Source organism: Leucopleurus acutus, assembly GCF_964270905.1.
Source record: "Leucopleurus acutus genome assembly, chromosome: 16".
NCBI lineage: Eukaryota > Metazoa > Chordata > Mammalia > Artiodactyla > Delphinidae > Leucopleurus > Leucopleurus acutus.
This window is the reverse complement of record NC_139158.1, coordinates 45,252,212-45,266,210: the sequence shown is the minus strand read 5'-3', so window position 1 is coordinate 45,266,210 and position 13,999 is coordinate 45,252,212. Positions and strand designations below refer to the sequence as shown.

Genomic DNA, 13,999 nt, shown 5'->3' with positions numbered 1-13,999 from the left:
GAGTTCTACCATCAAGGGCAAAGATATTCCCACTGTGCTCAGCAAATCCTCAGAGCTAGATGTGCAGGATTCTGAGTCCCAAAACCAGCTTCAACAAAACAGTTGGTTGTAGCCTACATATCAGATCCCAATAAGTATTTCTATTTGACAAAAGAGATCTCTGCTTTAAAGAATTCTTTAAAACTGCCAATCTAGGAGAACCTTCATGGTCAAGGCAGTTCTAAGTTGAGTCTTCACGGGCCAGTGGGAATTTGGCATTTGGAAATGACAGTGGGTGGTTTTCCAGGTGCAGAAACAAAGGGACTGAGCCACAAAAACCAGGAATCCGCTTTGGCTAAGGCAGTGGGTGTGGAAAACAGAAACAGGCGAGAGAGACCTAGGAAAGCAGGCTGAGTATCTAGAGAAATTAATATAAACCATGAGCTGTGGAACCAAACATTTATTTCCAACGACAGATGATACGTCTAATGTAAGGTCGACTGTGTGTATGGCTGGTCTCCCACTGGCCCAGGCATGACTGAATCCAGGGCCATCAGGCTAGAGGGCCAAACTTGCCAGTAAATTTGGCCCACAGAACCATCTAGGGGCTGCAGCCCACTCACTGTTAATGACAGCTGGGTCTCAATTTCTTCATGTATCAAATGAGAGAGTCAACTAGTCTCTCCAAATTCCTTCAGGTCCGAAATTCAGAGAGTCTGGTTTCAGATGCTGACACGCCACAACACTGCCAGCTCTCTGGTGTCGCCAGCAGTGATTTGACTGCTCTATCCTGAACGTGAAAGCCAAGGTCTTGGCTCTCAGAAATGTGATTATGGGATCACCAGGGTAGGAGCTCCTGGGTCCGCGGGAGACAATGCCCAGCTGAACTCAGCCTTTCATCTGTCTTTACGATTACTGAGCACCAGACTGCAGAGCATGCAGTATTCTTGAAGGAGGAAGGACTGAGAACAGAGAAGTGATGTCAGGGGCCAGGTGGTGGGCAAAGAACCAGGGAACAAGGTTAACACAGAATCTCAAAGATGGTAAGGAAAATGAGCCAATGCACGTAGGTGGTGGCCAATGTTTGTAATTAAGATGATGCCTACAGAGTTGTTCAAAGACATCCTTCAGGGCTGGGCAATGGGAAGGACTCCACACAGCAAAGAGGCGCCAGTGGGACCCTGAAGGCTGAGCAGGATTTCTATACATGGCGAGGGACAGCAGGGCCTTGCATGGAAAGGGTCGCAGCACACGAGAAGAACTGGTCTGCCCAGCAGTGGCTCTGTCGTCAGCAGACAGGAGGACAAAGTGGGCACAAGCTGGATTCGAGATGCAACTCTACCACTTTCTAACTGCCTGACACTTGTCCCATCAACCGTCAAGGAGAAAGAAGAAAGAAAATGATTAAATCTCGCTCATAAAGCAAGCTGACAGGGAAAGCCAAGTGCGCCGTTGGTCCAATCTGGCTCCACGTGAATTTGATATTTGGCACTTTGGAAATTCACAAGAGGTCAGCTCAGGGTGCACAGCGGGCCCTGGCTCAGCCATGAGAACCCAGAGATAATAAGACACAACACCAGTACCCCCAGAAAGCTGCAGGACCATCAAAGCCAGAGCAAAGCGCTCAAAATTCGCTGGCCTGAATTAGGGCTTTGCAAAGTCTACTCCATCAAAACACAGGAAGCTAAAAGCCTCCTTTGCGTGGCTTCTGGAGAAAAGCTGACATCAGGAAATCATTACAGTGTATCCACTATAATCGAGTATTAATACTAAATGGCCAGGGAGCGATGCCGGTTGACAAAAGCCAGGACATCAGGCTCCAAGCCCCTGCTGCATTCTCACTGCACAGCGCAGGATACAAATAGAGAGCGTGCCCTCCACTGCTGTAAATTTCCTGGGGCTAGACCTTTGTCCAGCAATTTCATTTACATAAGGTACCTACAATCATTTCCTTAAACCACAGCCCTATTTCTCTGAAGTCACAGCATTATGGTTTTTGATTGTCACCTGTCACTGTTTTGCCTGGGGGGATTACTGGAGAGCGTGGTAAACAGAATCCAGTTTAAGCAGATTGTTTGAAAGGAGGCTGTCCTGACCTTTTCAGGCAAGATGGTGGACAGGGGCTCGGGCAACACCTCCCAGTAGGTCTTGCCTCGTCATCAGCATGGATCCCAGGCCTCTGCCAATGTCAAGCTGGGCTCCTAGAGGCCAGCACTCCGGGCTTCTGCTGCAGCCCCTCGGGAGGTGCTGTGAGAAGAGGGCTCCCGGGGAGGGGGCAGCATTCCAGGCCCCCGTAACCTGGGCTTCAGTTAAGATCTCAACAGACCAAAGGGTCTGGAACTAAAGAAAATACACAGGCCCATGCCCTCCTCATGAGGGTAAGGACACTGCGGCCCAAAGATGGAAGAGCCTGCCCAAGGCCAGCAGGGCAGGAAGGGGTTGGGAAGGGCACAAAGCCCCCTTGCAGGACACCAAATCCGATGACGTCTGCACAATAGGCGGCCGTCAGTCTCTCTGAGTCTTGGCATCGCATCTGCAGGGTTAGCAGAAAAAGCATCCCCCAGTTCATGTATTTATTTGTCTTGAGATCCTACCTCTGAGAAGCAAGGTGACGGGCAACAGGTAGAGGAAGAGAAATATTCTTCCTTTATCATGAAAACAGCGCTACTTCCTAGTTCACAACATCGAAAATAATATCAGAGAATCATGACCTAACATGCCTTGATAGACTGCCATGTTTGGAACATCTAGAGAGCTTTGCTTGTTTATTTTTTAATACAGAATCCTGAGGTGTCCCTCTGGATTCGCAAACACTGAGAATCAGCAGGGGTGGGGGGAGGGGTTTTTTCAGTTTGCTGCCAGGTGTGGAAATCAGTGTTTATGGAACCTGTGAACAAGTGCTGGTCAAGGTCCCAGAGAAGACATGGTGGGGGGGGGGGCGGAGGGGAGAGGGAGGAAGGGGAGGGAAAGGGCAGCAGAGGGAAAAGGAGTCAACGAAAGGGAATGGGGTTTGGGGAAAGCACCGAAGGAGGGAGGGGGAATCCGGCTGGAAGCTTTCTCAGTCTTCCCTGTTTATCAAATATTAAACACACAGTCAGAGGTCAGTGAGGTAACAGACATGGGCTTAGTTTATGTGTTTTTTCCAACTTTAGGCCAGTGACTCTAAACCAAGGATCCTAAGGAAAAAGAAAAGAAGGCTAAGCATTTGCCAGTGAATCAGAAAACATAAAGGCTACAGAATTACTTTTTCAAACAACAGTGAGAGACACAGCACCAGGGCTAGAAGCCGTGCCATCACAGCCCGAGGGTTAATGCCGTGGGGCACGGAGGGTGTGGCAGGCGTCCCCTCGGGCTCGGCTCACCTCTCCCGGTCCTTCTCCAGGGCTTCCTGCTCGGCCCCCAGGCCGGCCCGGAGCCCGGACCGCTCGCTGCCGCCGGCGGTCAAGGCGGCCGGCTTGGGCCTCCGCTCCTCGGCCCCCAGGCCCCGGGCGTAGCGCCGCTGCAGGGCAGAGTGCCTCCGCTCCAGCCGGGCCACCGCCCGCTCCAGCGCCTCCCTCTGCTGCTGCTCCCGGGATTCCAGGATCTCCTTTTCCTTCCGCCTCACCTTCTCCTCCTGACGGGCCACGTTGGCCGTGAACTCAAAGGTGGCCTGGAGCTTCTGCAGCTGGCTGGCGCTGGCCTGGTACTGCGCGAGCTGCTCTTCTTTTTCTTCCATCTCTTTCTCCACTTGGTAGAGAGTGTTGTCCAGGCCGAGAGGACCTCGGTCGAGGATCTCGCAGGCTCTCTGTTTCTCTTCCAACAGCCTCGGCAAATGATGCTGCAGGAGATACTGGAGCTGGCTCTCCTTACACTGCAGCCTCCCCTCCGCCGGCTTGATCTGCTCCGCATCTCCAGCCGTGTGGGGGACATCTGCGGCACCACCATCCTTCTTGAACAACAACCTCGATTCTTCCTTGCTGCCAGATTTTAAGCGCTCCAGGATTTCACGTTCTTCCTCCACTTCCTTTTTCAGGAGCTCCTTCTGCTGAACCAGCTCCTTCTCCAGGGTGGTCAGCGCGGCCAGCTGCCGTCGCTTGAACGCTAAGAAACGCAGCTGCGCCCGTTCGAGCTCCCGGCCGTCGCCGTCCCCCTCGGCACAGGCCTCCTTGGCCCGCAGGAGACATGCGCGGATGCCCTCGAGGTCCTGCCGCTCCTCCTCCGCGCGCTGCGCCTCCCCGAGCCGCGGCAGCCGGACCAGCTCCCGCTTCTCCCGGAGCTGCTCCTCCAGGCGCGCCACGCGCAGGACCTGCTCCTCCTCCTGCCCCTCCAGCCGCCTCCTCTCCTGCTCCAGCCTGACACACTGCTCCTCTTTTTCCCTTTTGAGTTGCTCCAGCTCCTGAAATATCTGAACCTTCTCGGCCTTCTCGTGGCTGTTGAGTTCTTGCAGCCGCTGGAGCTCTTCCCGGACGCGGAGAAAGCGCTCCTCTTCCTGTTTCTTCTTCTGCAGCTCAGTCTCCTGCTGCTCCCTCAGCCTCTCCTCCTCGAACCGCTCCTTTTCGGCCAGCAGGTCCTTGAGCTTGCTCTCCAGGTGGAAGCTGCGGCGCTTGAGGCTCTCCTCCTGCTTGCGGATCTGTAGCTGCACGATCTCCGTCTCCTTGCGCTGGGTCTCCACCTCCTGCTGCATCCGCTCCAGCGCAGCCTTGTCGGACTTTTGCTTTTCCTCCATCTCTTCTATGAGTTTTCTGAAATGCAAATCGTTGACTGATCGTTATTTGAGCGCTAGGTTCAAAAGCTGCTCTAACTTCTCCCTAAACTGATACCTCCTAGAAATGGACATACACCACACACCCTTCACTAAATTAAAAAAAAAAGAGAACAGCACTTTCCTTTTAATATCCAGCAGCATGCTGTTTAATTTTTTTACTCTGTAACTGTCCAACATATCATTTGCCCAATCTCCTGAAGTAGCTTCTGCTATCATTTCTTTGCAGAACCTATAAGCATAATGTGTTACGCATGATATAATTTTTAAAGCCCCCTGAGCTCAAAGAGAAAGAGGCATGCCCAATTTAAATTAAATGTGAATAATTTTATTCAGCCCAAAGGCTAAAACTCAATGGAAATTCGGTTACAAAATGACATTAAATAAAAATGCTTATGCTGTCCTCAACTCATCAGGGTCAAATATCAAAGTCAAGATAATCGACACTTCATTGTTCCAGCTCAAATGACTACACGCTATTTAATCACTAGTTTAGGACAAATGGTAATCACCAAATGATCCAAAATATTAGTTTATTAATGCATAACATTGAAAATAACGTCCGTCTCCATTAGAATACTTCAGTGCATGATTCTGGCGGTTACATGTCATGTTGTGTCTTAGAGAGCAAAGGGTCCCCACTGGGTGCTAAATCAATGTTTCGAGGTCAGAGTGGCCTCCAAAGCAAGAACACAGGGCATGTCAGAGTACGGATGCACGGCCTCCATCTCCTGACCCACCAAAGACCTATCGTCCATGATGCTGTGAGCTAAACTAATTCATCTGTAACATCCAGACCCCACACTCTAGAAAATAAATAGCCAGGGTGTAGATTTTCTGCGGCCTTACTTTCTATTCTAATATCTATCCTTGGTCCATTTCTTGGCTTGTTAAATAGGACAGGAAAAAAAAGAAAACTACTTAGTTTTATCAAAGAATTACATTCAGAACATATAAAAAATGCTCTCCAAATCAATTAAACACACACACACACACACACACACACACACACACACACACACCCAAAAGGAAAGGGAGCTGAGAACATGCAGAGGCAGATTAGAAAAGGAAATACAGATGGCTGGTCAACATAAGGAAAGATGTTTAAAAAGTGAGGAGGCATAAGAAGGGGAAGGGTCATTCTTTCGGCTTTTTTAAAACTCAGGGTATTATTAAGGAAGAAATACTTTTTAGTTAAATTTAAACAAGTCTACATTTGATGTATAATACACTTAAAGAGTGTATTAAATTTGCCTACTGACTCTACTCCCCCGTCTCACAAGTATTTGAAGATGAACTATTTAAAAAATTCAAACGTGAAGTAAAACTAACCAGCTAAAGAGAAAGGAGCTACAGTCATCAGACGTGTAAATGATGGACACGGAGCCAGAGGGAGATGACACAGACACAGGTGATCTCAGCCCAGGACATCAACACAGGCACCCACCCACTCTGTGGTGTTATGACTCCTGCCACGTGGCTTACCTTTTACTTTCTAATTTCTCAAGTTCTTCACGCTGTTGCCGCTCAAATTCAAGTCTAATAAATCAAATGAAAATGAGTCACTTTCCTGAAAGAGCTTTTTTCACTCTCTTATTCTCTATATGTAGTTACATATTACAAAGAACGCTGGTTTGTCAGGTACGCTTTTTAATCATTATGGGTTAGCAAGTTTAAAATGTATTCTTTGCTCTATGACTATGATTATAAATTAGACATACTTTGGGAGTGCTTGAATTCAGGCTGAAAAGAACATATTTTACTTGAAGGAAAGCAAACAAAACACCACTGTACGGGACAAGCAGAGTTAAAGGAGACTTCTAAACGAGAAGCGTGCCTACCCCATGCAGCCTAGCCACTGATTAGTATAGAAAAATGGAAAATCTCTACCTTAGACAGATGGGTCCTTTTATAGGGAAGAGACTGCCAGGGAGATGAGAGAGAGAGAGCACAGACATCAATTAAGAAAAGAATTAACTGTGGGAACATCAGGAGAAAAACAGTAAGGTACTTAAAAGCCAGTAGCCATGCACAAATTGAAACGTCTTCTTATACAGATCACATTTTCCAATCATTTCTTGAAGCAAATTCTCCAAAGAGTTAGCTATTATGTTTTACACACTTCCCATGATAACTAGAGCACTAATAATAACTAAGTACCAACCATAATTGCCCACAGAAGTCAAATTCATGTTTTTACTACTTTATAAATGGTTATACTGTATGGAGGATTCTCGAGATCCTCCTGTAGTTAGTTGTTATATGACATTGGAGCTATGGGGGCTACAGAGATTATGAACAGATTGACCATAGTGGTAGCAAACTAAAGGGGGCTAGGTCACTGGGAATTTCAAAACAACTCGCTAAAATACTGATAACAAGTTGACTTTTTCTCAAATACTAGACTGAATTACTTCAAGGTTTCACTATACCTTTTAAACAGCATGAACTGTAATTCTTAAACATTTTCCTGTTGTGGCGGATAGCAAGTACAGCTAAGAAGCTGAACTATGGAAAAATTCATCAGTCAACTGTTCTCCGTGGATAAGATCATCCAGGTTGGCAACAGTTACCTTTACAATGAGCTAACAAATTTTCAAATAGATCTGTTACCAATTTAATTTGGGCTAAAATCGAGAGTAAGATGTCTGGGGGGTTTTGCAAGCAGAACTGAGGGCAGTGCTGAGTGATCTACACGTTTGCTTATTACTCTGCCTTCCCAGCAAATCCTGAAGATAGCACAGAGTACCCGATCCATTTAACAGATGAGAAACCCAGAGCTCAGAGGTCTGAAAGAACTTGTCCAAGGTCATGATGGTGAGATGTGGTGGAACCAGGGCTTGAACCCACGATAGCCTGCTTCCAAAACATCCTCAATTCGTTCATTTTATGAGCAATGCTCCAGTTTGTGATATATGATAAGAATATTAAATCCTTCATTGAAACTTATCATTTAGGGTTATATTTATCTTTCTATCAAATGAAAGTGATCTGTGGCTTACAGGCACCGCCTTCCATGAGAAATCAATTACGTAAATATAGTGTATGAAAGGGATTTGCCACTTCTGGAGCCCAATCCACATGCCATCACGCTAAGCCGGTACAGGGTTTCATTTAAGTTCATATACGATCATTCTCTTTTATATAACGATAAACAGAACCTTGGGAATGCTTCCTAGTACCTATTTTTAGACTTTGGTACAGTTTAGTCTTTCTAGAGATAATTACAGTCAAAAAAAAATAAAATAAAATCACCAGATAAAACACTTTCAAAACCTGAGGATTTTCCTAATAGACTGCCTTTATTCTCGATTTACACTTTCTGTGAACATCCGCTCAATGTGACCATCAGCAGACAATGTCGCTCTGCTCTGACAGTGTCACAAGGCAAATGCTGCTCTGAGAGGTTCGAATGAAAACCTATCACCAGACAGTTTACAACGTGCAGGTGCCTGTCCTGGCACTGAGCATGCAATACCCTCACTTTGTTCTCCTAACCCTAGCAGGTCTCATCCCCATTTTATAAAACAGGAAACTGAGGCTTAGATGAGGGAAGTAGCAGAGGGAGGGCTTGAATCAGTTTGGTATTAAAATCTGTGCTGCTAACCACTGCAACTGTTTCTAATGAGTTGTGTGGTCTCAGAAAGTCATGAAATGTGAGTTTTAATAGCTTCATCTCCAGTGTGACACTCTGGACACCTACGTATTTTACTGAGCACAGTGCCAGGCGCTGTGCAAGGCACAGGGTATACAGAGGTCCGGAAGTGAGATATGTCCCTGCCTCCACGGGGCTCCCAGTCTGTAAGTGACAGTGGAATAAACATGAGGGGCACACCCAGTGTGTCACAGCCAGGATGAGGAAGGACAAAGGGTTATAACACACCGAGCGGGTGCTGGTCTCAGAATTTGGTAGGACCTAGAATCAAGGCAAGCCTCCCAAGGGAACTTCCACCCAGGCTGTGCCACTCTTCCTCGCATGATGCAGCAGCTCAATAAAGCCAGGTCTTGGCTTCCTGTGAGGGGAGGGGCAAGACGTGAAGCTCAACGGGACACGAGAAGCCACACGGGGCAGGGCCTTGGAAGTTATATTGAGGACTCTGCACCTGACCCCAAAGACGGTGGCAGAAAAGTGTCTTGGAACAGGGTTGTTAGAGAGCCCACAGACAACACATGAGAGGAGAAGCCACGAAACAGATCAGGAGGCCTGTGTCGTCACGGAAACAAGAGATGATGGAGGCGGGACCCAGGATCACTGGGATAAGGAAATGCCAGTATCTTCTGATACGCAGGGGTTCAGTTGAGAAAACCTGCTAATGGGCTGGATTTTGTTGGAGGTTGTGATGGGAAAGAAAGAGTCAAAGATGACCCTCAGGTTTCTGGCCGGGTCACACAGTGGGTGGGGAAGCCGAGCTTCACGGCCAAGAGGCTGTGCTAAAAGGTCAACTGGTCCGAATACAAATGCTAGTGGTTGTGAGGCTAAGCATGAGTTATTTCATCTTGGATGCTTAATTTTTACAGACTTTGAAGAAAATAACAAGCCCTCCCTCAAAGAAGACAAACATTCATCTCATCAAACAAGACCGTACATACAAAGTATCCGTATCAACATCCACGGAAGGGTCATCCTACACCTGGGTCTGAGGACTCGCATTCGACTCTCACAATGGTCCTGTGACACAGGTGCCACCTTCCCCCATTTTACACACGAGCAGTGGCCACGACTGCAGTAGATGGCAGAATCAATCGACTCCAGAGCCCCCAGTTTATCCCTATGCTGCCTTCAAGAAAGTAAGCTCGATTTTACACATGTTGAATCTAATGATTCCAGGGTCAACCAAACTGAGACGTCCGGCAGGCGGGGGATACAAACGAAGATCTAGCGCTTGGGCCGTCATCAAGGACGGACATACAGACTTGGAATTCACCAGCATCTAGACAGGAATTACCCAGGACATAGGTATGGAATGTGAATAAAGGAGCTTAGTGCAGAGTCTGGAAGACCACACACACTGCAGTGACTGGCAGAGAAGGATGGGCCCTTAAATGAGGCTGGAGATGAGCAGTTAAAGACAGAGAGAGAGGATCCCCTTGATCAATAATGATTCCCATTTCCTCAAAATGAAGAGTTTAAAAAGAAAAAGAGGGCTTCCCTGGTGGCGCAGTGGTTGAGAGTCCGCCCGCCGATGCAGGGGACACGGGTTCGTGCCCGGGTCCGGGAGGATCCCACATGCCGCGGAGCGGCTGGGCCCGCGAGCCATGGCCGCTGAGCCTGCGCGTCCGGAGCCTGTGCTCCGCAACGGGAGAGGCCACAACAGTGAGAGGCCCGCGTACCGCAAAAAAAAAAAAAAGTACAAGAGATCATGCAATCAACTCGGCACACACCCCCGTAGCCCACCAGACACCCCTGCTCCTGTCCTCCCACTACTGTACAGGCCAGGAGACTGAGGCCTGGGGGTTGGGGGGGCGGATCAGGGAGAGGCCCAAGGTGACCTCCTCTTTAGAGAAGTCAAGGGCAAAGTTCACCTCTTCTTACTCCTCCTCCATTCCTACTTCACTCTGGAATTCCATCTCACCTCCTTAACCAAACCACGGCAACGTGTACCCCAGAAACAGCCTCCCAGAATTGAATATGACTCACCACTCCCAGATGGACCTCTCCTCTGTGGACAGACCAGAACAGTGTGCCACAGGGAATGTTCCTGCCACTTCATTCAGCCATGCCTGCCCCATGTCCAACAAACCTTTAACGAGCACCTACTATGTGCAAGGCAGTGTGTTAGACACACAGAATGGACAAACGGTCTTCAGGTCTTAAGCGTGAATTGTAAGTGAAATATGTGTGCGTATGGATCACACGGTACGTGAGGAGCCCAAGGAGAAAGTTCCATTTTTTCCGTGCCGGGGTGGAAGGAGAGCATTTATAGCTGCATGCATGGGAGGGGGCCTCGCTGTCTGTCTGAGCTGGGCCTGGCTTGACAGACGGACAGAACAATGGCCACAGTGTGGGGAGTGGGAAAATCGAGTGGAACAAACATAGGAGAAGGAAGACGAAAGAAACAAGCAAGGCACTGAGCATGAGGAACAGGAGCTAGTGCCTCACGCGCCATCAATTCATTTGATCAACAAGCCATTCACGTGCCCGGCACTGTCCCAGGCCCTGAGACTCAGCAAAAGGAGCCAAGCCCCTGCCGTCATAAACCTTCCATTCTAGTGGGAGTGGGGGGAGAAGGACAGCTAACCAACAGTGAAAATGTTTCTGTGATACGTGCTGTGGAATAGCCTGAAGCCAGGAGGGAGGGTGGAGAGAGGGCTGAGCGAGGGCGTGACCACGAGGATGCAGCTGGTGCCGGCACGTGAGGGAAGCCAGGGCAATGACGAGGGACAACGTGTGGCACGTGGGGAGCACAGCAAGACTGGAATGGCGAGAGCAGGTGCAACCAGGGGACAGTGATGGGATGAGAGCAACTGTGGCCCAAGAAGGGGCCCAGATCACCCGGGACCCTACAGGTCACAGAGGATAGGCAGAGCCCTGTCCACCAGGGCTCCTGGAGGACAGAGACCCAGCTGAGCTGTGTATCCTGAGGGCCTTCTGCAAGGCACATAGTAGGTGTTCAACTAATGAGCACTCCGGGTAGAGCTTTGAAGTCAGTGGCATAGGCTGAGCACCAGACCCCAATTACACAGAGTCACAGAACACCTGGGCGAGGAGGCAATGACGTCAGCCAGGGCAGAGTTCTCTGTGCCCTAAGAAATAACAACCGGCGGTGCTTCCAGCCTTCTCAAGATGAAAGTAATTAACTGCAGCAAAGGTAGAGAATACAGGGGAGTAAAATACAGTCAAGTCCCTCACCACGATCACGGTATCTTGGTGAACAGCCTTCGGCCTCCCAGCCGAACACACACGCACACGGATGAAAGCTGACAACAGAGTTTATTGTGTAGCCTTTTCCTCCTAATACACACCTTGGACAAATCCCCAAAACATTAACTATCATTCCACAACACAGTTTAGTGTCATGCCATTTCAGAATACAGAGGCACCATGCTTTATGGGAGCAATCTCACATGGCTGGAAATGTACATGGTAGATGATCCTGATGAAACGGTTTGGTGGGATCTACACGGGGTAGCCCACGAGGAGGTTCGTTTAGGAAAAGAGAAGCTGTGCATATTTGTGGGCAGAGAAGGGGGGTTTGAAGTCGTGAAAAAGACTTGAAATGCACCACAGCTCCTCTGCCCTGGCAAGACATTCCTGAAGTGAAGACCTCTCCGGGTCTACTTTGCACACCTGTACTCCTTTGATACCGCGTGCGTAGGGACACGATGCTCACACGCTCAACCAGGCAGGGCTTGAAACATGAGCCTCACATCCACGGGGCTAAGGGAGGTCTCGGCAGCCCCTGTGTACCTCGCTGGGGCTGGCCGCCCTCCCCCAGCCCTCCCCTGCCATCCTCTTCTAGGTCTCAAGCCTCCCTTCCTGATTTCTCTCTGACGTCTCTCTCTCTGTTCCTCCCTTTGTTGTTTTAATGTAAGCAGCAGATATCGTCAAATAAAGAATTCTGGGGCGTGTGGATTTAGCTGACAAATAATAAAGTGGGAAAGATTTATATAAGCTGATTAATTGCAATGTAATCAATTTATGTGGGCAAAAAGGAGAAATAGTTCCAAGAGTCCTCAATGATGAAGCGAGAGTTACATGATGGGGCTTCCCTGGTGGCGCAGTGGTTGAGAGTCCGCCTGCCGATGCAGGGGACGCGGGTTCGTGCCCCGGTCCGGGAAGATCCCATGTGCCGCGGAGCGGCTGGACCCGTGAGCCATGGCCGCTGAGCCTGCGTGTCCGGAGCCTGTGCTCCGCAACGGGAGAGGCCACAACAGTGAGAGGCCCGCATACCGCAAAAAAAAAAAAAAAAGTTACATGATGATATAAACATGGGATGAAGAAGAGTGTTGGATGGCCTGGGGACAAGTTCCCAGGAAAGTAGTAAAAGAAAAAGCAGAACACAGAGCTGTGTATCGAGTGAGAGCTCGATGTTGTTTTTCTAAAATACTTTTTAGAATGCATGATTATAGTACCTGATGTACAATTAAACATATATAGTATAAAATATAAGTAAATATTACAAATATAAACCAATCATTATTTCTTGGTGGAAGGACTGTGAATGCTTGTGATTACTTTATTCATTTCTGAATCTTTTACTTTTTTGCAATAAGCATCTCAATTTATAATGAGACAAACTACCTGTTTCAAACATTTTTCTCAATCTACTGTGATTATAGCAACCGTTTTACTTCCTTTTTGCTTCTACAAATCTCTAGTTGATTTCCATTCATCTCCAGCAATGACGATGATTAACCTCAGTAGATCATAAAATTTGGGGTTGCTTAAGGTGACTAAATATCTGAGGTCACTGATGTGGGACACGGCTGTTCAAGGTTAGGATTACGGTCTGGGATAAAAGAAGGGGGTGGAGGGTCCTCATTATGGCACAACAATTCACACACACACACAGACACACACACACACACACATTCAATCAACAATTGCTTCCCAAACACCTACTTAGAAGCAGGGGTACATTATTAAGAAAATCAAACCTTTTCACTAAATATACTAAAAATATTCCATTAAATACCCAGACCAAGAGTGGGCAAATAGTTGCGCCAAAACACATAATTTAAGCAACCATTTAAAGTGCTGCCACAGAGACAGGATGCTATGTATAAAGATCCAAGGAGATCAAATCTGGGCTGGGGTGGGTAGGGCCTCCCTGAGGAAATGACGCTGAAACTGACATCTTAGAGGGGATGTGGGATTTAGCCACGTGATGAGCAGGCGGACACACGGACGAGCAGTCCAGGAGGAGGAAACAGCACGTTTCCAGCGAAGGCCTGGAAGCAGGAACAGGTATGTATGTACGTCAGGAACCCTTGACTGAATCAGCAACAAGCTCTGATCAAATGAGTCAACAAATTACAGAGAGCTCACGGCAGGTAATCAAGTTAATACAAGATGTTACTTCAGAAGAAAATCACGCTGACATGTAGGACGAAGAGGAATCTGCTACCTACCACGGTTGCCCATAACTGCTATCCATCATTGCACTGGGCAAAGGCTCACTTCCTCAGCTGACCCACACAATTCAGCTTTGGATCATGCAGTTCTACAATGAGGGAAGCAGAAATGCTGCCCCTGAGCAGACAACGCAAATCTAAAGGAACAGAATGAAGACAGATCGCCCTTGGAATCCTATAGCTCATCGTTCTGCTCCTTTCTTT

The 13,999-nt window shown here is 48.2% G+C and overlaps 1 protein-coding gene across 1 annotated transcript in view; it reads right to left on the bottom strand.

The window, feature by feature from the left end:
- The window catches only part of LOC309973637 (kinesin-like protein KIF16B), a 288,133-nt gene that overhangs the window by 103,006 nt on the left and 171,128 nt on the right, over positions 1–13,999 (bottom strand). The window contains exons 18-19 of the mRNA XM_082857986.1: positions 6,206–6,259; positions 3,342–4,700 (exon numbers count right to left, since the gene is read on the bottom strand). Of these exons, the coding sequence (XP_082714112.1) occupies positions 3,342–4,700; positions 6,206–6,259 (1,413 nt within the window). The remainder of the gene's footprint in view (positions 1–3,341; positions 4,701–6,205; positions 6,260–13,999) is intronic.